The sequence below is a fragment of the Hibiscus syriacus genome, unplaced genomic scaffold (assembly GCF_006381635.1).
Source record: "Hibiscus syriacus cultivar Baekdansim isolate YM2019G1 unplaced genomic scaffold, ASM638163v2 tig00002793_pilon, whole genome shotgun sequence".
NCBI lineage: Eukaryota > Viridiplantae > Streptophyta > Magnoliopsida > Malvales > Malvaceae > Hibiscus > Hibiscus syriacus.
This window is the reverse complement of record NW_024061944.1, coordinates 1,546,594-1,570,189: the sequence shown is the minus strand read 5'-3', so window position 1 is coordinate 1,570,189 and position 23,596 is coordinate 1,546,594. Positions and strand designations below refer to the sequence as shown.

At 32.1% G+C, this 23,596-nt stretch overlaps 3 protein-coding genes and 1 non-coding gene across 9 annotated transcripts in view; 1 reads left to right on the top strand and 3 right to left on the bottom strand.

Annotated features, from left to right (window-relative positions):
• The window catches only part of LOC120150527 (probable protein phosphatase 2C 60), a 32,459-nt gene extending 17,374 nt beyond the window's left edge, over nucleotides 1-15,085 (bottom strand). For 3 of the 5 annotated variants that reach the window (XM_039163223.1, XM_039163211.1, XM_039163227.1), the window contains exons 1-3: nucleotides 15,074-15,085; nucleotides 12,066-12,070; nucleotides 2,989-3,111 (exon numbers count right to left, since the gene is read on the bottom strand). In XM_039163223.1, the coding sequence (XP_039019154.1) occupies nucleotides 2,989-3,059 (71 nt within the window). In that variant the 5' untranslated portion in view covers nucleotides 3,060-3,111; nucleotides 12,066-12,070; nucleotides 15,074-15,085. Of the gene's footprint in view, nucleotides 1-2,988; nucleotides 3,191-3,248; nucleotides 3,349-12,065; nucleotides 12,071-15,073 lie in introns of those variants that run through there. The other 2 variants (XM_039163207.1, XM_039163217.1) reach the window with 1 other exon arrangement.
• On the bottom strand, nucleotides 9,404-9,475 carry TRNAQ-UUG. Its single transcript has one exon. It is a non-coding gene; the product is annotated as a tRNA-Gln (tRNA).
• Nucleotides 15,086-16,305: 1,220 nt separating the features above from the next.
• On the top strand, nucleotides 16,306-18,394 carry LOC120150517 (probable folate-biopterin transporter 6). Its single transcript, XM_039163204.1, has 4 exons — nucleotides 16,306-17,051; nucleotides 17,247-17,348; nucleotides 17,464-17,634; nucleotides 17,727-18,394. The coding sequence occupies exons 1-4, from the start codon at nucleotides 16,389-16,391 to the stop codon at nucleotides 18,309-18,311; spliced, it is 1,521 nt and encodes a 506-aa protein (XP_039019135.1). The 5' UTR covers nucleotides 16,306-16,388; the 3' UTR covers nucleotides 18,312-18,394.
• Nucleotides 18,395-18,853: 459 nt separating this feature from the next.
• On the bottom strand, nucleotides 18,854-23,204 carry LOC120150502. 2 transcript variants are annotated; one of them, XM_039163196.1, is made up of 9 exons: nucleotides 23,051-23,204; nucleotides 22,405-22,749; nucleotides 22,176-22,326; nucleotides 21,332-21,672; nucleotides 21,106-21,244; nucleotides 20,365-20,696; nucleotides 20,136-20,292; nucleotides 19,582-19,922; nucleotides 18,854-19,419 (listed from the first exon to the last, which is right to left on the bottom strand). In XM_039163196.1, exons 2-9 carry the CDS (start codon nucleotides 22,735-22,737, stop codon nucleotides 18,904-18,906), a joined length of 2,310 nt encoding a protein of 769 aa, XP_039019127.1. In that variant the 5' UTR covers nucleotides 22,738-22,749; nucleotides 23,051-23,204; the 3' UTR covers nucleotides 18,854-18,903. The 2 variants fall into 2 exon arrangements, with proteins under 2 accessions (XP_039019127.1, XP_039019129.1); XM_039163198.1 differs by lacking the exon at nucleotides 23,051-23,204 and having other exon boundaries at nucleotides 22,256-22,326; nucleotides 22,405-22,471.
• Nucleotides 23,205-23,596: the final 392 nt, after the last annotated feature.

The following is a 23,596-nucleotide window of genomic DNA, read 5'->3' as shown; positions in this document are numbered from 1 at the left end:
CTTCCCTCGATCCTCGTAGTTTCTTCAGGATGTCTTTCCTTGGCCGCATCATATTTTGTTTGATCATAAAAATTTTTGTCCATTTACGATTTCTTTCCAATATGATGAACAGTCTTTCCAGTAAACACCTTTTGGTTATGCCATGATCATGCAATGCAAACAAAAGAAATCAATATGAACAGATTAGAGCAATGTAACATGCATGAAAAAATAAGAAAAAATAGAATAGTTAGTACCAACTAATGGAAAAAATCTATCTATCAAGGTATAAATCTTAACCTCATGCTTTCTAGTTCCATGCTTTGTTTGGAAAATTTAACCTAACCGCATGATTTCTAGTTCGCATGCATTTATTCAGGAAAAAGAAAAGGAAATAAAATAAATTAAAAGCTAGAGCTTATTTCTCCTTTGTGTATACCTATTGACAATGGTTTCAGATCGGGAGAGTTTCTAGGGTTTATTATATGCAGGTTTTCAGTTCTAGGAGTAAAGGTACTCGAACTGTCCTTGTTGATGCCCCCTTGAGCTGTCAACCCTCAATCCTAGTCCATTATAGACTTAAGCGGATCGAGTTCAATTCGAGGGGACACATTTCTCTATGCTTGACACGGAGAATAAATTCTCACGAAGACATAGAGCATATGAACCCCGAAAGTTACTTGCTAGGTCTAACACGGAGAATAAATTCTCACGAAGACGTCGCTTTCACTCTCACTTAAAAGGGACAAGCTTGATTAGAAAGCTTATGTTATGCAATGCAAGTGTTGTGTGTGAGGATAAATGTTCAAACCTCTAACAAATAAATAATAAAAATTAATATTTGAAAATAAAGCATTAATTAAAATAACATATAAATATTATGAAAATAATAAGTATACATATAAAAATTTTGAAAAGAAAGAATTAAAAATTAAATATATGAATTTTTAATTTTTAATTTTCTAATTGATAGAGACAATTAATAATTGGTTTTAAAGTTTGACCAGTCCCCAGCGGAGTCGCCAAGCTGTCGTAACCGGTTTTCGTTCGGGCATGAAATTTTACTTGGCGGGAAAAGTAATATGAATAAATTAATGATTTTGATTTTAAAAAATATTTTGGGAGTCGCCATCGGCCTTTTGGGTCAGGTAGGTCGAATACCTAAAAAATCATCTTTTAAAAGAGTTTTTAAGAAAACATCATTTAAAAGATAAACTAGTTTGCGTTTTAACCAAAAATTTGTTCTTTTTAATAATAAAAAGGGATTCGTGGTCGGTTACGTTTAGGGAATGATTAGCACCCCTACAACGCCCAAAATTGGTACTTTTTAATTATAAATTGTCTCTAATAATAGAATTTAAGAATTCAAATATATTTAATTTATAATTTTGTTATCTCAAATTTATTACTATAATTTTTAAGAAAATCTATTAATTTATATATATTTATAAATAAAATATTTATTTATTTAAAAATATCAGAAAAGAACTTCTAGGTGCCTTAAGACAGCTCTTTTCTTAAAAATAAATAAATATTAAAATAACATCTTTCTAAAAATAATTAAAATAAATTAATATATATATAATTTATAAAAATATGATATTTATTTATTTAAGAATATCAGAAAAAGACTTTTAGGTGCTTTAAGACAGTCCATTTCTTAATATTAAAAAATAAATATTAAAATATGATTATTTTTCTTAAAAGTAATTTATATAAAATTAAAATTTTAAATAGGATTTTTATTTAATATATATATAAAATATAAAAATAAGTAAATAAATATTATTTATTATATATATTTATATGATACATAATAATAATCAATAATAATTAAATATATAAACATAGAAAAATAAATAAATAATGACTAAAATAAATAAAAATAAAATTATATTATTAAAATATAAACGATAATAAAACTTGTAAAATAAATGAAAGTATTAAAATTAAGGACTAAATTATAACATATTAAAATTAAAAGCTCTAATTTAAAATATTATAAAAACTAAGTATTAACAGTATGATTTATCTTATATTAATTATTCGGGATTGAATTAAAAATTAATAAAGTTACAGGGGCTAAATATATTGTTTACCCTAAATTACATAATTACTGGAAATGACTAAAATATAATAAAATAAAATTCAGGAACAAAATTAAAATGCTCTAAAACTTAATTTAGTGACTAAAATATAAGTCTATAAAATCAGGAGGATAATGCGTATGGTTTTCCCATTCGGGAAATTACACAGAGGCCCTCACCAAAACTACGTCGTTTTGGTAAGGTTATAAATAGGCCTAAATTATCATTTCTCTCCATTTGCTTCTCTCTCTTAGAGCTAGCTTCTCTCTAGAGCTCCCTCACCGGAGGAATACCGGTGACCGGCCGGTCACCGTCGCCGGCCACCGTTACCCAAAAAAAATCCTCTTTTATTTCTAAATCCGATTTCGGCTTCCTCTTGTTCTAAAAACCACCAAATTCCGTAGATCTAAGTTTTTACCTTCGGTTTTTTGGTGGTTTTCCGGTGATTTGGATGCTCCGACGAAGGTAAGTTGCTAGGTATCTTCACTCTATTTTATTATTTTTTTTGTTTGATTGCTCTGCCCCCTCCCCTTTGCTTCATTGATGGGGGCTTTTTATAAGCTTTTTCGTATAAGGAGGATAACCCGGTGAGTCACTGGCCAAAGGAGGTGATGGAAGCCACTGGAACTGGGACGTGGAGGGGCTGCTGTCCCAACTTGCTGGAGGCTGTTTGTAGCTGCAACGTAGAGAGGCAGCTATCGTTGGTTGCTGGATAGGGAAGGTAAAAATGGTGATTACAGAGGTGGGAAGGGGGAATGAGAATGACAAAATCCATTTGGAAAGGATTTTATAGAAGACTGGATCCATTTACCAAAACATTCGCCTAAAAACACATTTGTAGAATTTATCTGGTAGAATGCAATAAATATGGTCCAAATGCTTAGAACATGTGAAAAGTTAAAAGGTTTCATTTGTTACTCACAGCATCTTCCATAGTTGCACGCCATCCCTGCATGGATGATAGCCCATATCTAACCCTATCATTCTCGCCATCCTCTGAGAATTTCTCAGTTTTGGGGGTGCTGAGATATATACCCATCTATGTCTGTGAATGGGTGAATAGACATGGTCAACTTTTAAAATCCAATGCTACTTAAAACAATTTGTGGCTTATTTGATCTCCCAGACTATTGCATCTAAAACAGTTTGAAAACCAATAAGGCGATAGCTTTATTAGTTGCTGAAAGATGTTTGATAAGCTGATCTATTAATTCAGACATTACCAAATTGAATCATGTGGAACATCAAATAGTCTCTAATCAAAGAAATAGAGAAACTCCTAATCATGAGAAAGGAAAAGATAATGTTGAAAAAGAAAGACCCAGATCCTAAATTGAATACTAAAAAGAAATCACACCTGAACAAGTCGGAAATAAATTAAAGCTCACTACTTTGCCAAGTTCAAATTAAGGTAAAACATCTAAAATACTCTTACAGAAAAGAAACAAGTGAAACTCGTATCTAAAATTGATACATACAGAGAACATAAGATTCAAAAGAGAAACACATTTAAAAATACTTTTCACTAATTATATTTTCTGAATAAATCATTAATTTAGATACGAGTTTCACTTGTTCTTTTCTGTATGAGTATTTTTCAGAAAATATAATTAGTGACAAGTATTTTTCTAAAAAAATATAGATAATATATCACAAAATTAATCTCATTAGATGATCGTCGAAGAAGATTAGAGTATCAAAACATTGAATAACTAAATATGAACATTTTAGTATCGATCTTGATGTTAATTATAACCAATGACAGGTAACGATTGATAGACAAGGACAATCGAAGGTGTTAACGATTTTATGTAGGAATCAAATTAATATACAAACTAAAATTCAGTATCTGAATTAAAATATTTTAAAATTTAATAACAGAATTAATATGTGCATAAAATTATGAAAAACAAGACAATTGCACGATAATAATTTATTAGTCTAATACTCTAATTGAACTTAAAATTAAAATTCAATATTGAATTTGAAATAGTTTAATGTTTAATTGAAAATAATGCAAATCTATAGTTAATTGAACTTGAAACTTAAGTTCAATACTGAAATTGGAACAATTTAAAATTTAAGGATAAACATGATACATCATATAAAGTTTTGCGATATTCATAGTTTGAGGCTTTTGAGATGAACCCACAGTTTTGTTAAACCAGTTGATTAATAATTATATAACCATGAAACCAAACTTTGGAATTGTTTTTAAATATTTTATACTCAGATTTATGATTTATATATAATTTTGATTCATGGTTGTTTTTCTTATAATAACTTATTGAAATTTTAGTCAAAATTTGAACATTTTAAGATTATTCAAATTTGTTGCCAATATATTGAATGAAGTAAACATATTTTACAAAGCGGGCGAAAGTGGTGTTCCATGATTCCTTTTATCCTTGTCATAAGGTGGACTTAGTTTCTGTTTTTTTAATGTTTTACAGCCGTGCTTATTATGAACAATTAAGCAGAGGAATATGATAAGAATATAGTTTCGAAATCGACGTATTCTGTAGAATAAACAAATGTGACATTGTTGAACCTCCCGTATCTTTCAAGCTTTTTGTACGTTAAAGATAAGATTTAAAAGAATGATAGGATATTAGATCATTAAGTAATAGTTTGATATCAATTATGATCAAGGATGTTTGCTTAAGCAAAACCCATCCTTTATTCCATCAAAATTTTAAAACAACACCAATTATTATTATTATTATTATTATTATTATTATTATTATTATTATTATTATTATTATATTATTATTATTATTATTATTATTATTATTATTATCCGTTAATAAAGTTGACATTCTTTATGTGTGGTAATATAATAATAACTAATATATACAATACCCGTTTCAAAGAAATGGTTTTGTAACGCATTGAATCTAGAGTTAGATGTTTCGGACTAATTCGAGAGTCTATAAAGATTTATTTAGCATGTAAAAAGCCTAAACCCAATTATGAAGTGAATTGGGCTTGATTGAGCCCATTATGGTTTAAAGGGGTATTCTTGAAATGAGGTTAGAGAAGAAATGACCAAAAGAACAATTAACCCCTAAGCCATTTTAAAAGTTTATTTCTATTTAAAATGGATGATGTAAATGTACATGCCTATATTTTTCTTCACCATATCCATTTTCTTCTTCTTCACCATATCCATTTTCTTCTTCTTCTTCCATTTTCTCCCTTTATTTGGTGTAGTAAGAAGCTTAAAGGTGAAAGCTTGTTCTCCAGCCCTAATTCGAATTCCTTAAGGTAAGAAAAGAAAAATCCACATCTAGTGGTTCAATTCAAACCCACTTTCTCATGGTTTGGTTATGGTGACCAAGATGGGGAGTTTTAGAAAGGTTTTGGATTTTAGAACTCTTGGGGTGTTCCAAATCTGTCCCAAAGAGTTTAGAATCACGTTTTTACTTTCTATAAACCTTCAAGTAAGTTAGTAATACATTCATTTACTTTTGGTTAGTAAGAGAAGTGTGAGAAAGCTCAAAGGTGAAGAGCAAAGAGAAAGAGGCCATTGGGTGAGCTTGAAGTTGTTCCTATAACTCATAGGTGTAAGGTAACACACTTCTAACCTTTTCTTATTGCTTCTAGATTAGCATGTATAGTTTTGGAGCTTCTATGAGTCTACGAAGCATTTGGGTGCATTTGGAGGTTCAAAGCATGAAAACGGGAATTTGTTGTTGTTCATGCATAAAATGATGACCTTTTATGACCCTTAAGTACTAAATAATCTTTAAACACCGTTTGGGGATTTTGGGGACACCTTAGGAGTGTTTTGGAAAGTTTTAGACGAGTGAAACAAAGTTTTTTGGGCATAAGGTATCGGTACTGTAAGAAATAGTACTGCCCATGTGGTATCAATATTGCTCATGTGGTATCAATACTGCTCATGTGGTATCAATACTCAGGGACTTGATCAAATTCCAATAAGCCATTTTGGTATCAGTACTCAAGGGAGTATTGATACCTAGGGTAGAGTGTCGTTACTCCCATATGGGGGTATCGGTACCGAGACATTTTTTCAAAACATCAAAGGTAAAATTGGTATTGATACTCAAGGAAGTATCAATACCCTAAGAGATGAAGTACTGATACCTAAGGGGGAGTATCGATACCCTCGTGAATTTTTGAGCTATAAGGTTAGTTGAATTGGAAGGATGAAATAGGGGGTCTTGGTTGAGGAAATAAGCTTACAAGTGAAAACCTTAATAATTGTGTGATAACATAAGATCTTAAAGAGGTAAGATTCTATAAGACTTATGGCTTGTTTGACTCGGGTAACACTAAGGAAACTCGAGTTACTTGTGTACGACGTTGGTATAGTTGAGTAAGGGATTATCTTGATATATCCAAATCAATGCTTGGGCACTTTAAATGCTAGTTGGATGTAGTGCCGATGCTAAGTGATTTGTCCATATCCCAAGTACTCTACAGGAGTATATTAGTCGGGCGTTGGTATAGTTGAGTAAGGATAAGCAGACGATGATGTTGGGTGACCCAGATAGGGATGGCAATGGATCCTGGACCCGACCTGAATTTGTAGATCCAAATCCATTTTACAGGGTCTGGATCCTAATATTTTGGACTCTGACGGATCCAGATCGGATTTGGATCATCTGATTAAAGTACGAATGATGGTCCTGACCTAACACTAAGATAACGGGTCTAGACCCATTTACCTTTTTATAGAAAAGCCCATATATATATATATGACATAATAGTTTTTAAAAAAATATATAGATATTTTAAAGAGGAAGACGTATGAGTTCTTATATGTTTTAAACTCGGCTTTCGACAATAAAATATTTCATGATCTACATTTTTTAATGTTTATGTTATTCAAAAGACATTTGTGTAATTGTGTGGAGTTTTTTTGAGACTTTAGTTTATTGTTTTTTATTTTGTTACTAGTTGTATTGAAATTAATCTTTCCTCCATTGGAGATGTGATGTGAAATTAGTCAATGACAGTTTTATTACGTTAAAAATAGGTCGAATAGTCATTTTTTAACATACCCATTTTGGACCCGGATCCATGAGATTCGTTGGATCTGGGTCTCGATTTTCTAGACCCGTGGATCCAGGGCGAGTATGGATCCAAAATGTAAAAATGGATCTGGATCTGAGTCTAGTTGGATCCGGTCCAAATTCAGCTCGTTGCCATCCCTATAACCAAATCTCGCCTAAGTTTCTTTAGTAAGCAAATAAGGGTGTGAGCTCCTTAATGCTAAGTGACCCTGAGCTACACCATGATGCTTACTTTGGTTGTTGTGTTAGTGTATGCAAATGTTCATAACTATACTTGTAGCATGCTTATATGTTGGATGCATGTAGTATAGTATGGTTATTTGTATGGCACTGAGCTTGTGAGCTCAACGTATGGAATGTGTTTCCGTGCACAGGTTCTTAGGTGCCAGTGGAGGAGCTCGTCGCGAGACTTGAGATTTTCAGATTCGTTCTTCTTGCAAAGTACGTCACGAGTATTATAGTGGGCATGTACTGTCATAGACCATTGTTATGTATTTGAGTCATAAACTCTGATTTATACTTACATAATTTGGAGACTGTTGTTGGGAGCTCCTCATATTTTAAATACTATAATTTTGTAATACTATTATATTTTTAGATTTATATCATGTTCGAAGATCAATTTGGTCAAATATTTTTCAAAAAAAAAAGGTTAGCCACCTAGGTGGTTTAGTGTGATATTCTAATCATCCAAACTTCGGGTTAGATAAGATTAGTGTGTTACACGTTTAGTAGTTAAGAGTTCATATTTTTCTCGGATGAATATATGCTTTTATGTCAAAAGTAAATCTGTAAAATTTTAAAGTGCGACGAGCTTATAAAATTTTGAGGGATGAAAATAATTTTTTAATAGAAATTATAAAAATATATCTAAATTATATAGAAATTTAAAATTTTTGGAGGACCACCCGCCCGCGTAAGTATGATCTCTTCCATGTTAAAAAAATATACATTCCCCTCATGTTTTAGAATTAATATTTAATATAATGAAAAATATATATCATAAATAATTAAATGCATCAAAGTTTTAAATAAACCCTAAATCACAAAAATCAAAACATATAGCATTATAATTTTAAATAAACCCTAATTCACAAAAGTCAAAACATGTAGCATCATAGTTTTAAATAAACCCTAATTCACAAAAGTCAAAACATACACTTTAAATTGTTTGGTTTTAAAGGAGTTGTTGAGCACATTTCTTTTCATTTCATTTCGTATGAGAAAAAACATGGTTTTCAGAACCGGATCGGTTAGCGAACCGATCATGCTACCCGATTCATTGGTTTAACCGGTCGAATCGGTCTGATCGGTCGGAAGAACCGGACAACGTCATAATTATTTAAAAAATTAAATAAAAATACCAAAAATATTTAATAAAAAAAATTTTTTATATCACAAGTCATATTCAAAGCAAGTTATAACATATATAAGTTAAAAACCATAAAATCAAGTGAAACAAAATGATTTAAATTAACTACAACATAATATTTAAGGTAAAACATATTAAATGATAAATATAATTATATAACTATAATTAAAAAAAATAAATTTGGGGCTAAAAAAATCATAACAAAATGATATTGTTTGGTTTAATTTTTTTTAAAATAATAATCCCACAAGGCTAAGAAATATAGAAGAGAATCCCAAAAGTCTAAAGAGTAAAAATATGAGAACAAAACAATCTCACATGGCTAAGAAACATAGAAGAGCATCACAACTAACTTCTATAAATAATATAGGTAATTTGACATTCAAAATCATTGAGCATTTTGGTGAGCATTGAGTGAACTATTCTTTCACTTCAATCAAGCTCGAATTTTAGGCTTCAATCGAGTTGCTAATTTTTTTTTGAGTTCAAGCCTTTTTGAGTTCAAGTTTCAATATTATATTTCGAGTTTGAGTTGAACTTGATAATTTTTAGCTCGTGAGTTTGAGTCGAGTTGAGCTTACTTTTAAAGTTTTCAAGTTCGAGTCGAGCTCAACAATACTCGAGTTTGACTTGGCTCGTTTAACAAACGACATCGTTTGATTTAATTTTTTTTAAAAAAACAAAATTGGCGGTTTTTTTTTGTTTTTCCTGGTCTGATTCGAACGGTTTAGCGGTTCTGGCCGGTTCACTAGTAACGATTCAACCGGTGTAGATTGAACCGGACTAGACAACGATTCCCGGTTGATCCGGCCGGTCCGGTTTTCAAAACACGAAAAGAACTTGCCTTTTATGTTTTTTATTATACGTTACAATTGTGGCGCATGATATTACCAACTAAGACAATATAAATTTGAATAATTTAAAGGTCCCACCGGGAGTCGAACCCAGGTCGCTGGATTCAATGTCCAGAGTGCTAACCACTACACCATGGAGCCCCATGCTGATCCAACTGTTCTTTATTTTTTTAATATTTTTACAAATTTAATTCGTAATTTCCGATTAAGTTTGTACTGTTAATGGATCTGCAATTGTAATTTTGAGGCCCATTATCTGCCCATCTAGTCCAATATTGCATTTGCTTTGGAACATATAAATATATATATGCGTGTGAGAATAATTATATGTATATATGGATGATTATTTGATGTATTAATAGAAGTATTTTTTTCACAAGTAGTTTTAATTATTATAATATTTTTAACTGTTTACTTAAATAATAATTATACTTTAATTATTTAAAATAAAATATTTTTATTTAAATCTAATTACTTAATAATTTATTATAAATTCGTTCTCTTAATGTAACTTTTTCCGTTCATTCTTGTAATTATATATATATATATATATATATTATAAGTTGGATCTTATAACAATTTAACATTTTTTTGTTGTAATATAATAAGTATATAACCAATTTGAACTTTTAGAAGTTGTTTAGTAGTTGAAGGTTCAACTCTCCGCTTTATGTTTCGGGTTTAAAATGTAATAAAATAAAATAAAAATTACGATGAATGTTATACACGGAAACACAATATTAAAATAACATACCATAATATTAGGGTAAAATTATAAATGATCATCGAACTAGACAAAATAATTTATTTAATCATTCAATTTTTTAAAAGTTATAAAATAAGTCTTAAACTTTAAGTTTTGTTAAAAATATAAACATCGATAGTTATCTATTATTAAGAGATTATATGAAATTTTAAATTGATAAAAATATCTTCTTTGGTCTCTTAATTGTGACTATTTTTTTTATATTTTTTAATATTTTTAAGTAAACATTTTAAAAAATTAAAAAAATCTATTTTTTAAAAATATATTGAATTTCTGAATTTTTATTTTTGAACTTATAAATATATTTTAAAATTATATTTAAATTTAATAAACAAAAGTTAAATAAATGAAGTGCATTACCAACAATCAGTTGGTCTAGTAGGATGAGGCACTAGATCCCTTAAGCAAGGTTAAGGATTCGAATCCTGGTGATTGTGAATGGAACAAATTAGATTGGGAGGGTTGCCCCTTGCCTCTGCAGTACCTGATCCAGATTAGTTGTTCAATAGATCAGATGTCAATGGTTATACCAAAAAAAAATGAATCACATTGCTTAACAAAAAAATTGACTTTGCTTTCTTATAATGGAAATTGTTGGATCTTGAAAATTATAAATTTTATAAAATTTAATCCTAATTGAATAAACATTATTTAAAAAATAATTTAATGAATTAACACATTTATAAAGCTATAATTTTAAAAAGTATTTTATAACTAAAAATAAATTATACATTTTTATACATTTTTTAGAATTATTATTTAGATAGGTTAAAAAATCATAAAATATGAAACTTTATTCATAATTGAGTGATTAATGAGATTATTTTATTAATTTAATATGCAATTTTAGTCCTTTAATTACAGTTGAAATTATCGTATCTATCTTATAAAAAAATTAAAGTTTAATATCTAAAAATTATTTTAGTATAGTTTAGCCACTATTTAAAAATTTTAACCTACACAATTAGTGGATTAATCATGGAGCAGGTCTTGAGTTTTTTAACATTTACTTGATAAGAACAATTTAGTTAGTGATAACATGCTTCAATATGCGACATGCACTCTATATTATTTTGTAAAATAAACTATACAATGTAAATAATTGAATGTATCATTATTTTATTTATTTAAAGTGATTATAAGTTAATATCTATTTGAAAAACTCTTATAATTTTAATAATAAATGCTCAAACAGTCTCGAAGATATCAGAACTTTAGATAAACCATAAACTATAATAATTTTAATTTGTTTGGTTTTAGAAAAATAGTTGAGTGAACTTTTAGTTCAACTTTGATATATATTTTTTACTTTATCTTTTTCATATTAAAAATCAAAAAGGTCCCAAGGGAGTCGAACCCAGGGCGCTGGATTCAAACTACTACACCATGAAAACAATGCTGGTCCAAATGTTCTTTATGTTTTATTATTATTATTGCAATTTTAATTCGTAAATTGCCGATTAAGTTTGTACTGTTAATGGGTCTGCAATTGTAATTTTGGGGTCCATATTCGTTAGAATAATTATATGTATATATGGATGATTATTTGATGTGTTAGTAGTAGAAATATTATTTTAGTAATTTAGTATAATATGTTTTTATTTTTTATTTAAATAGTAATCATGACGAAAAATTTTAGTGATATTAAATAAGGGTAAATTACGTTAAATATCACTCACCTTTAAACTCGGGCTCATCTATATTACTGTTCTTTTAATTTTATCAATTTTAATATTGACATTTATGTACATGGGTAAATTACATGCTTGCTCATTAAATTTTACTCTCTTTCATATTTTACCTGCTGTATTTTCAATTTTTTTGTAATTTACTTACTAAGCTTTAGACATTAAATTTTTTTATCACTCTATCGTTAATTTTATAACGGCGTTATGACATGACGTTAAACCCTCTGTTCTTTACATTCATTTTGACCAGTCTATGGTCATTTTGGCGTTATGCAACAAGCTCTCCTCCAACAACAGTTTCTCTATCACCCAGACATCTTAGCACCTCCTCATATATAAACCATTCAAAGCTTAAATTGCACCATTGACATATTCATAAACGCAAAAAGCAAAACAAGCCCATTCTCCATAATCTTTCTTTTGCTGACTTTTTAATTTATCAATCAAATACATCAATAAATATCTCAAACCTAATATTATAGTCAACATTCCAATCACAGAACAATAAACCATATAAGAAGATTAAAAGAACCAGTGGGTTGATCAACCAGAACTCTCAAAATCCACGTGCAAATATATTTTCCAAATCTACATGACACAGATTAAGCAAAATAATCATAAAAAACATACCAAGCGATAAGGCGAAAACCAACCTTGTACCAGATTATGGTTCATCCATTGCTGTTGGCATTGGGTTGATGATGAATGCTACACAGCAACATTCAATGGTTGTGATTTTCTTGACTTTTTATGTTATTTTTTAAAAATTATAAATAGTTACTTCCATGCATGAAAAAGATGTTGGCTTTGTTAGATACAAAGCACATGTCGAGGCTGTTTTGACTTTTGACTATCCAGATGGGAACACTCAATCATTTTTATGTCGCAAGCAAATGAAGTGCTCTTGGGGCAGCAAAAACCTACACCACCTTGGACAAGTTCAAATCCAATTCCCCCACCTGCAACTGCACCTTTACTTTGTGTTTCAGTATTTGTTCTTTTAGCTTGTTTGAAGTGCCAAAGCGAGACGAAAGTATCAGTTGGCCATTTGGATTCCTACATAAATACACAAGCCTGCAAGGCGAATTCTTTACAGAGTCCAGGAATAATAAGTGGGTGAGTGAGTAGCAGTTATTCTTGGAGATGTAGAGTCGGTGAAATAGAAACTGAACCATCGACGTACGTGAAACTCGGCCAGGAGGAATGAAACAAGAACGTGAGGATTCTTCGAGAGCAAAGGGTGATTGTCATCGGTGAATGGATATTGGAACCGGTTCATCAAGGCAAAAAACAATAACCTTGAACCATGTGGTTCCCGATTTGGGATTGGTAACAAGGAAGATATCTGTTTCCCGAGCTTGAAAGTGGCGTTGGCAAGTGAGCACGTCTTGCAGCTTTTGAGGATCGATCCAAAAAACTTGATACTGATAGAGGTGATTAACCCAACCTTTCTCGACCGGAAGTGAAGATATAAGGTCCTTGCATGGCGAATCAGATTTGAGGTGATTGCTTTGTTGTTGGTTGTTCTAGCTCTCATTGGGGAGTTGGTTGTTCTAGCTCTCATTGGGGAGTTGACTATATATGTGGAGGACACAATAAGATTGAAGCAAAAACAGCTTTTATTTTAAATGTCTGGAAAAATATTAAAATAAGCCACATCATCACGGTGTAATTGAGAAAACGATCGAGTGATTAAAAAAATTCAATGTATAAAATTGAGTGAGTAAATTGAAAAAATTGAAAGTACGAAGAAAGAGAGAAAAATTTAATGAGTAAACGTGTAATTTATCTTTATGTACTTTAACAACAAATATGCCACTTCTTCATTAGTAGCTCGATGACATGCCACTTCTTCGTTAGTAGCTCGATGACATAACATCTATGTACTGTGAGGGTGATGACTTAAACACTAGGGATGATTGAACGTTTGTTGTCAAATTATTAAAAATATTAAAAATATATATTATTTTATAACCACCTTAACTTAATAAAAAAATGTAATTTTTAATTTCATCCTTTTATTTCATGAAGATTGAAATGTAGTTTTTGTCTTTTTGAAAAATCTATTTGCTAGATTTCTCATGTATACATTATTAAACAATTGATCTTTGTTAATTTGTTACCTTTTTTTGATAAATTGTTAATTTGTCACTTAAAAAATTGTTGCATTATTAATTTGTCACTTAAAAATTGTTGCATTATTAATTTGTATCGACTCTTTTTATATAGACTGTCAAACTATTAGTTTTAAAATAAATAATTTAACGAGAAGATTTAATAGTATTATTTTATCAGCTTATTTTTTCAATTCTTATAAAATATAAGAATTTAATTCTAACAAATTAAAATATAACTTTTAAAATTTTATAACTTAAATTAGAGTGATAAAGGTCATAAATAATCTAAACTTCTTGAAGGAGATTCCATTTATTAAATATATTTTGTGTTCATTTTGTCATAACTTATTATTCTTGGTATAGTTAACGAAGACAAATCAAGAACAAACACGTTTGACGTGTTCGATAATTAAATTCACTCAAGTTGACGATTTTAATAGACCAAGTTGCACCGGTTCTGTCTCAACCAATGGCATATATTGTATATACGAATGCTTAACGAGTTGAGCAGTTCGAATTCGACTCGGTTAAAACGTTCGGCTCAAGTTGGCTCGACTCAGACTCTAATTCGACTCGATAAATTCACGAACAACTCGTTAATTTTTTTAAAATATATTTTTATTATTTACTTCAAAATTATTTTATTCAAAAAAATAAATCTAAATAATAATTATTAATTTATTAATAAATAATAAAAAATAATAAGTTAACTAATCTATTATTTTTAATAAATAATAAAATATTATTAATTAATAATATTAGTTTAATACAAAAAAACCCAACCCTAATATCCTTATATAATATTAGTAAAAAAAAATTTAGTTAAAAAAATAAGGTGAATTTTTTAGTGAGTTTAACTAGGAACGAGTCGAGTTAAGCAACAAATTATTTTAACGAGCACGAGTCGAGCAATAAAATATTTTAACAAGTACGAGTTGAGCACTGCCCAACTCGGATCGACTCGCTCGATAAACACTATGATTGATGTGGGTTATTCCAGGACTATACCATTATTTCAACATTAATACAGTCTTGGTACAATGCATAATTAGTGTTTTGAAAATCGGACCGGATCGATCGGTTCAATCGGGAATCGTTGCCTAGTCCGATTCAATCTACACCGGTTGGATCGCTACTAGTGAACCGGCCGGAACCGTTTGATCCGAACCGGCTAAAAATCGAAAAAAATGCCATTTTTTAATTAAACAAAACGACGTCATTTGTTAAACGAGCCAAGTCGAACTCGAGTATTGCTGAGCTCGACTCGAACTTGAAAACTTTAAAAGTAAGCTCAACTCGACTCAAACTCACGAGCTAAAAATTATCAAGTTCAACTCGAACTCGAAATATAATATTGAAACTTGAACTCGAAAAGGCTTGAACTCAAAAAAATTTTAGAAGCCCTATTGAAGCCTAAAATTCGAGCTTGATTGAAGTGAAATAATAATTTACTCAATGCTCACCAAAAGGCTCCATGATTTTGAATGCCAAATTACCTCTATTATTTATAGAAGTTAGTTGGGATGCTCTTTTATGTTTCTTAGCCATGTAGGATTGTTTTGTTCTCATATTTTTACTCTTTAGACTTTTGGGATGCTCTTTTATGTTTCTTAGTCATGTGAGATTGTTTTTTTAAAAAAATTAAACCAAACAATATCATTTTGTTATGATTTTTTAACCCCAAATTTATTTTTTAATTATAGTTATATAATTATATTTATTATTTAATATGTTTTACCTTAAATATTATGCTGTAGTTAATTTGAATTATTTTGTTTCAATTGATTTTATAATTTTTAACTTATATATGTTATGACTTGCTTTGAATATGACTTATAATATAAAAAATTATTTTTATTAAATATTTTTGGTATTTTTATTTAATTTTTTAAATAATTATAACGTCGTCCAGTTCTTCTGACCGATCAGACCGATTCGATCGATTGAACCAATAAACCGATAATAGGACCGGTTCACTAGGTCTGATTTTAAAAACCATGTGCATAACTTACACAGCAAGTCCAACAACTGTGGACAAGTACACAAAAGAGTATTTATCGAAGAAATGTTTGAATCTAAGGGTTTTTTAAAGTTACTTTTTGATATTAATTGAATTGAATTAATATGTTTTATATTTAATATATATAAAAATATGAAATCAAATATATTTTAGCATTTAATATTATTTACTTTATGAGAAAAAAATTGAAGAATATTACCCGAAACAAAAAGGAAAAAGATGTAATAAAAGTCAAATTGCAATAGGATCGAGACTTCATTTCAACCTAATCTTTTGTCAATTACACTACTAGTTTAATTGACTGCAATATTATATTCAGATTAAGCTATAATATTATATTAAGGTGAATACATCTGGGGAAGGTCGTAGATGTATATGAAGATCTCGCGGTCAACGTTTCTTTGTTCTCTAAAATCAAACCCAGAGCGCCATTTCCAGATCCATGTTCTTCTAAACCTCAAACATGGGTTCCTCGGAGGAAGAGGGACTCACTGAAGGACCTCTCTCCACTACGTTTTCAAAACAGACCAACCTTCATTCAGCTGAAATCTGCAAGAAAAGCAATATTTTTTTCTCGGTCTTCCTCGGGCCAATTCAATGGATACAGACCCTTTCTTCTCAGCTGAATCCAACTTTCGTCATTGGGATAGTTACAGTTTACGGCGTCAATCATGGCTTCGCCGGGTCTTTCTTCAAAGTGGTAACGGATTACTATTGGAAAGATGTTCAAAAAGTCCAGCCCTCTGTGGTTCAATTATACATTGGTTTATACCATATTCCATGGGTTATGAAACCTGTCTGGGGTTTACTCACCGATGTTTTTCCGATAAGAGGATATAGACGAAGACCGTATTTTGTGGTCGCTGGTATTCTTGGGTGTGCATCGGCATTGATGGTTGCTCTTATTGGTAACTTGCCTGCTTCTTTGGCACTGATTTTCTTGACTGGGGCTGCAGCAGGTATGGCTATAGCAGATGTCACGATTGATGCTTGTATTGCAAGGAAAAGTATCGAAGTCCGATCGTTGGCTCCGGATATGCAGAGCCTTTGTGGATTTTGCTCCTCTGCCGGGGCTTTAATTGGTTACTCCACTAGTGGATATTTTGTTCACCATCTCGGACCTCAGGTTTTCTTCTTTTTTGTTTTTATTAAATTGGGACTGAATATAGGTGGCTGAAGATTGAGAAACTGGACATAAACATTAGATTTGGCCTTAGATATTGTTAGTTTTACTAGTGTTGAAAATCATAAATTCGACTTTTGATTATGTTTAGTGAAACCAATGTAGTTAAAACCCTGTAAACATGAATGGTTATTGCAGGGAGCATTAATTCTTTTGGCAATCCCCCCAGTTTTTATCACAGTGTTGGGATTTGTGATTTATGAAATGAAATCTTCCAGCCTTCATTCTGAGAAGCAGAAGGTTAGATTTCCTATTTTTCCAGATAATTCTCTCCTTGTTGGTAAAACATTTGAATGCTTATATATTTCACCATTTTTGATTATCTATACGGCTATCCCTGTCGATGCTTGTGCAGAAAATGGAAAAATTAGGGGTGGCCGTAAGGGGGATGTATCAGACAATCAAGTTCCCCCAGGTGTGGAAACCATCGCTCTACATGTACGTCTCTTTGGCTCTCAGTATCAGTACTCATGAAGGGCTGTTTTATTGGTACACTGATCCTAAAGCTGGTCCTGCATTTTCTCAGGTTTCTCATCACACCAGCTAAAAAAATACACTGCTCAACTATAATAAACCCTTTCACACTTCTTACGACTGATGGTATGTTATGATGAGTAGGAATTTGTTGGGATCATATATGCAATTGGTGCAATGGCTTCAATGGTTGGGGTCCTGATATATCACAAGACACTCAAAGACGTTCAATTCAGAAACCTACTCTTTTTCGCTCAGCTCTTATATGGCACATCCGGAATGCTCGATCTGCTCTTCATTCTTCGATGGAACTTAGTGCTTGGAATTCCAGATTACTTCTTCGTTATCACAGAAGAATGTTTGTCGCGAATTATAAGCAGAATAAGGTGGATTCCCATGATGGTGTTAAGCACAAGGCTTTGCCCTATAGGCATTGAAGGCACATTTTTTGCATTGTTAATGTGCATTGACACCCTTGGTTCCTTGACCGCCAAATGGGGTGGAGGAATGACTCTTCAAGTTTTTCATGTCACTAGGACAGATTTTACAAACCTATGGTTGGTTGTTCTCATCAGAAACATCCTGCGATTTGCAACTCTGGGTTTGATTTTTCTTGTCCCAAGGCTTGAACAATCAGATGCTTTGATTCCTCCAGATATTTTGACAAAGAATTCAACTGTCAAATCAGATGATGAGGGCTTGGAACTTGTCCCAAAGAATGAGAGATGAAGTCTAGCTCTTCCAACCAATCGGCAATGGAGACTGATCATTAGGGGCACTCATGGATGTCATTTTGTATAGTAAAACTGGAGGTTTTTTTATTTGAAGAATTAACTCATTTTTTGTTTGAATTTCATTTTTCCATTGTTCCCTGAAAATACTACTAATTACTAGGAATGGATAAGGTGAAGAATGAGCTTTTAAGAGTGGCATTTCTTGCCAGCAATCTCTTGGTCCAAAGACAAGATGCTGTGTTGTGGTTGCATGAAAGCTTGAGTTCAATCTCGAACATCTTTATTCCCGTCCTCAATTGTCCAAAAAGGAAAAAGGAGTAGCATATCTCATGTACCGCTCTATGGAAATCTGGTTCTCGTTGAACCAATATTGCAACAAAGTTAATATAAGATGATACTACCAGCTTTGAGGGGGAAAACTAATCCCATAAATCATTACGTTTTCATTCCATATGCTAAAAAATTCTGGGATCAGATTCTAAAAACTGTGCCAACAGGAAATGGAATATAAAAGAGCCTATACCAGTCGAGGAAGCGTAAAAGGAAATGTAAATATTCTCAAAATTTAAACATATCAAAGGCTGCTACTATGACCGAAGTTTTCTAAGAACCCACTTTTTTCGTAATGTAACGTCCAATGCCAAAAATGTTTTTGCTTTTCTCTCATCTTCCAATAGATCACAGGCATCCGACAAAAGTTCATCATCCATGTCGGGAAGGGCTTGAAGTGCATCAACTGCATTTTCTACTGTTGAATAGTTCTTATTTGCATTCGTATTTGCTAATCTTGTGACTGCACCGGTCATCTTGGACAACATCTTCTGCATCTCCTGCTCAGTTTTTTGTGCCTTGCTTGCTCGTTCTGTGTCTGGTGTTGTAGTTGGTCGCTTTCTTTGTTGATCAGATAAATTGATATCACCACCTTGAGTTTGTAAGTTTCCACATTCTCTATCAAAAATAGTATATGAGGCGCAACAATCGGTTTCCACACCTAGAATCTGATCAGAGGGTATTTCATCTAATACTTCTTCCCTGAAAATCTTGCACAAATCACTGTAACTGCCCAAGACTTTATCCCTGTAATAAACTGCATCTGGGTGTTCCTGCAAAAACTTGCATGTAAAAACATGCTATTGGCGACACTAAAAACGAGCATACAAATACCTTCATGTATATCTCCCCGGAACATGATGTCATGGAAGGATTGGAATATGAATAGGAGTGTTATTGCTTAAGTGATAAAACCAAAAGAGTAATGAACACACCTTCATGTATACTTCCCAATTGTCATTTTTTGCCACAACCATTCGCTTTTCTTCATCCCAAATAAACCCAGTATGATCAATAATATCACTAATATCATTGTACTGTTTCATCAAGCAGATGTACTGGTTTTCTAATACGTTCTTGTCCAATTGAAGCCCGAATTTTTCATTGAACGATTCAACCATATGCACCCATGCTTGATCATTGAACACCTGATTTATCTTATTCCCATCCAGAACCTGTTGTAACAGAAGGTCCATAAAAAAACGGTCCATTGGGGCTGTCCACTCAAATTCAATATGATGAATACCATTGGGTAAATGGTCATTTCTCTCATTACCTGCATGTTAAGAGATCATGAATATTTAAAACATGCATTAATGCTTCAGTAAAGAACAATTAGAACAATTCTTACAGCATTCCATCCTTGTCATCTTTTCAAACCATACTGGGCTACTATCTGTGTTAGAAAATAAGCTACCACCTAACTTAGTAAAAAGGAAAAACCTAACCAACAATTAAAAAACAACACGAGATAACAGATGTTACGTACCATTATAGCTCATTAAAACAGTTACATCGTCATCAGTGCCTACATTTTGAGTCAATCTGTTATATCTGCCATGAAAATTTTCTTGTCCAAATATTACATGCAATTTGGGATAGCTTGGCACAGTTTTAACTCTGTATGATCGAGAATCTGGATGTGACTGCATGTATTTTATGTAAGAAACAGAACAAATACTCTATCAGCATCAAGAAAAGAAAAGAAAAGAAATCACCTTGATATAGGCATTCCAAACACAGTCTTCTGCTGTTACCATATCCTTTGCTTCATCCCATGAGAATCCACTTTGCTCAAGCAGAATCTTTATGTTGTTGTACAGTCTCCTGAAATGTTTGTGTCGGTTCTTAAGAACATCCTTATCATAGTGAGAACCAAATTTGACATTGAACAATGTAACCATGTCAACCCAAGCCTGTGTTAAGAATGTCTGTCCAAGTTTATTTCCTCTATGGACCTGGTCTAACAACAAATCAATGAGATATCGATCCATTGGTGGAGTCCAAAATGTTCTTGTACGATCACTAGTCACATTTCCTTTCCTATCACCTGCAAATTAAGAAGATCAACCTTAGGAGATAACAGCGACCATAAGATTAGAGAGAGAAAGAGAGAAAGAGAACATAAAACAACCTTAAGATTTTATGTAAGAAATATACTGGAAATCACAAAGTCACATGTCTCTAATGCATTGTACCACTAATTTTATAACTTCAGTTTCTCAATCTGGTGGACCAGAAAAAAGAGAGAACAAAATTAATCCACCTTCAAGATGAAATGATACATGTGAACTTAAAACTTGATTGAAAATAATGCAACTAATATGTTGATGAGCTTCTCTTGTATCCAGTTGACAACATTATCACTCCCCTAGCAGACTCTAGCTGCCATTCTGTATAATATATAGAGAACATCAGAAGCATTGTGAATTTGTTTCTGTTAGAAATTTGGAACTCACCAGCCTTTGTACTGGAGATGTCACATTCCTGGGCCAATTTATCAGGACTTCCTTCATCAATTGCTTCACCGTATATTAGGCGCAAATCGTTGTAGTTCGGAAGGGTTTTCATTTTATATGTTCGAGCATGAGGATGTGCCTGTCGTTAAGCATAATCATTAATATATCATATGCATGAAGGTAGTGTGCTAATGAGATTAATGAAAACATCTGCAGAAACTCGTACCTTTATATAAGCATCCCAAACATCATTATCGGCTGTAACCATTAGCAGTGTTTCATCCCAGGTAAAGCTATTATGTTTTAGAATAGCTTTCACATCACTGTAGTACTTCCACAGTTTCTTGTATCTATGTCTCAAAACCCTCTTGCCATGTTGATGACCAAATTTTGCATTGAATAAAGCAAGCATGTCTGTCCATGCTTGTTTACTGAATGTATTATCAACCTTATTGCCTCTTCCTACTTGGTCAAGCATAAGCTCAATAAAATATTGATCCATGTCTGCATTCCATTCAGTTCTCGGACGATCATTATTGGTGGAGGGGAAACTACCCATTGCATCACCTAAAAGTTGGGGCACACGCAAGTGAAAGCGTATATGTATCATCAGAATATGAATCCATCCATATCTTACATTAGCATATAAACCCATTCATATAAAAAAATTTAATAAAAACGAAGAGTGCAGTAAAACTACAGATTCAGTTTTTCCTTTTTTCCACAACCAAGTCACTTGTATGCAAAGAGATCAATTTACCATCAAAGTATTCATAAGTGATTTTTGAAGGTAAAAATGGGAAACAAACTGTAGAGTCAACTGTTGAATGTTGGGACAACAATGACTTGGGATCATTTACCCCTGAACAAATGTTCTAGGAACTGTGACTGAAGTAAACTCACTTCAATTTTCTTAATTTATTTCCCCATTCTTCTCTCATATGATAGAAAAGAAGCATTAACCAAGGTATCCAGCACAAAAAGTGGCCTATAATATGAATCACATGCTTTTCAGTTGAAATCTTATCTACAATCATTATAGAGGTTTATCATATAAAACTGATACACACCCATATTTAACCCTTGGACTTCATCATCAAAGTCCAAATCATGACTAGACCGACTGTATCTTCCATCAGCAGCTGCATACCCATATATCAAGCACAAATCGTTGAAATTCAACACTGTTTTCGTCTTGTAGGATTGAGCATCCGGGTAAGCCTGCATGCATCTTGAAATATTTTAATATAACGAATTCATACAATTCTCAGGTACAAGTGAACAGCAATGGGGCTGCACCTTGATGTAGGCATTCCAGACATAATCATCAGCCACCACCATTTGTTGAGATTCATCCCAAGAAAACCCATTCTGACCAAGAAGATTCTTAACATCATTGAATTGCTTCCACAAGTTTGTATAACGACTTTTTAAGACATCTTTGTCGTACTGAGATCCGAATTTAGCATTGAAGATGGTAAGCATGTCAGTCCAGGCTTGTTTGCTGAATGTGTGGCCAACTCTATTCCCTGTATGCATCTGTTCCAGAATAAGATCAATGAAATACCGCTCCATTTTAGGTGTCCAGTATGTCCTCGTACGATCATTAGTTGCAGGGGCTTGGCTACCCATCTCTTTATATTCCTGCAGCACATTTTTCAAGCAAATAAAAAAGGCAAATTTATACATAAGTATTGCACTCAAAACAAAAAGTGAGAAAACATTCTGTTTCAGTGAATCAATGTCATAAACCAGAGACAGGCCCCAACGTTATCAACTCAAAAGTTCAGTACAAAAGCATAATTTGAAGGAAAAGAGCTGAAATCAAAAGCGTCTTAGAATTTCAATCCTTCAAAACACATAACAGAGAATATTTCCAAATACTCGAAAAGAATTCCCTTTGACAAAAAAGCAATGGAACCCATAAAAAATAAAAAAATTGTACCCTGAGGAAAAGGAGCAATGCGTGGTTTGGCGCCTAAAAGAAAACCAGAGACGGTGATAGCGGGAGGGTGAAAAGTTAACCCTAATCCGGAATAAGCTCAAATCTCCTTCCCCTTCTTCCCTGTTTGGTTACACATTCAACAAACGACAGTCGCTCAATTTTCCCTACTTTCATATACCACCAATTGGACCTCTTCGGCCTTTATTTCTTCCCTGTGTTACTGTTAATCGATACCCAAGGGCCCGTTAGCTCCATCAGTTTACTTATTTGTTATTAGGTATAATTTTCGGCTTTTTTGGCCCAATACCCCAAGCAGGTCAATTATTTAGGATATTGGCCCAACATGAAAATTATTTTTGGAAACTACGACATCTTCCACAGTTCACACCGAACTCGCCACCTCGAGATGATGAATTCCATTAAATATAATTTTTAATGGGTGAATCCCACGTGGACCATTAAATTATTGGTTTTATTGGGACTCATCATGTCGAAGTGACGAGTCCATTAAAGAAATATATATTTTTTGTGTAAAAAAATTAATTT

Coding starts and splice junctions, on each gene's coding strand:
- LOC120150517 (XM_039163204.1), top strand. CDS start 16,389: ATGGGTTCCTCGGAGGAAGAGGGACTCACTGAAGGACCTCTCTCCACT. Junction 17,052..17,246: donor TTCACCATCTCGGACCTCAG/GTTTTCTTCTTT, acceptor TGGTTATTGCAG/GGAGCATTAATTCTTTTGGC. Junction 17,635..17,726: donor CTGGTCCTGCATTTTCTCAG/GTTTCTCATCAC, acceptor TATGATGAGTAG/GAATTTGTTGGGATCATATA.
- LOC120150502 (XM_039163196.1), bottom strand. CDS start 22,737: ATGGGTAGCCAAGCCCCTGCAACTAATGATCGTACGAGGACATACTGG. Junction 22,327..22,404: donor TCTGGAATGCCTACATCAAG/GTGCAGCCCCAT, acceptor AGATGCATGCAG/GCTTACCCGGATGCTCAATC. Junction 21,245..21,331: donor TTTGGGATGCTTATATAAAG/GTACGAGTTTCT, acceptor GCTTAACGACAG/GCACATCCTCATGCTCGAAC.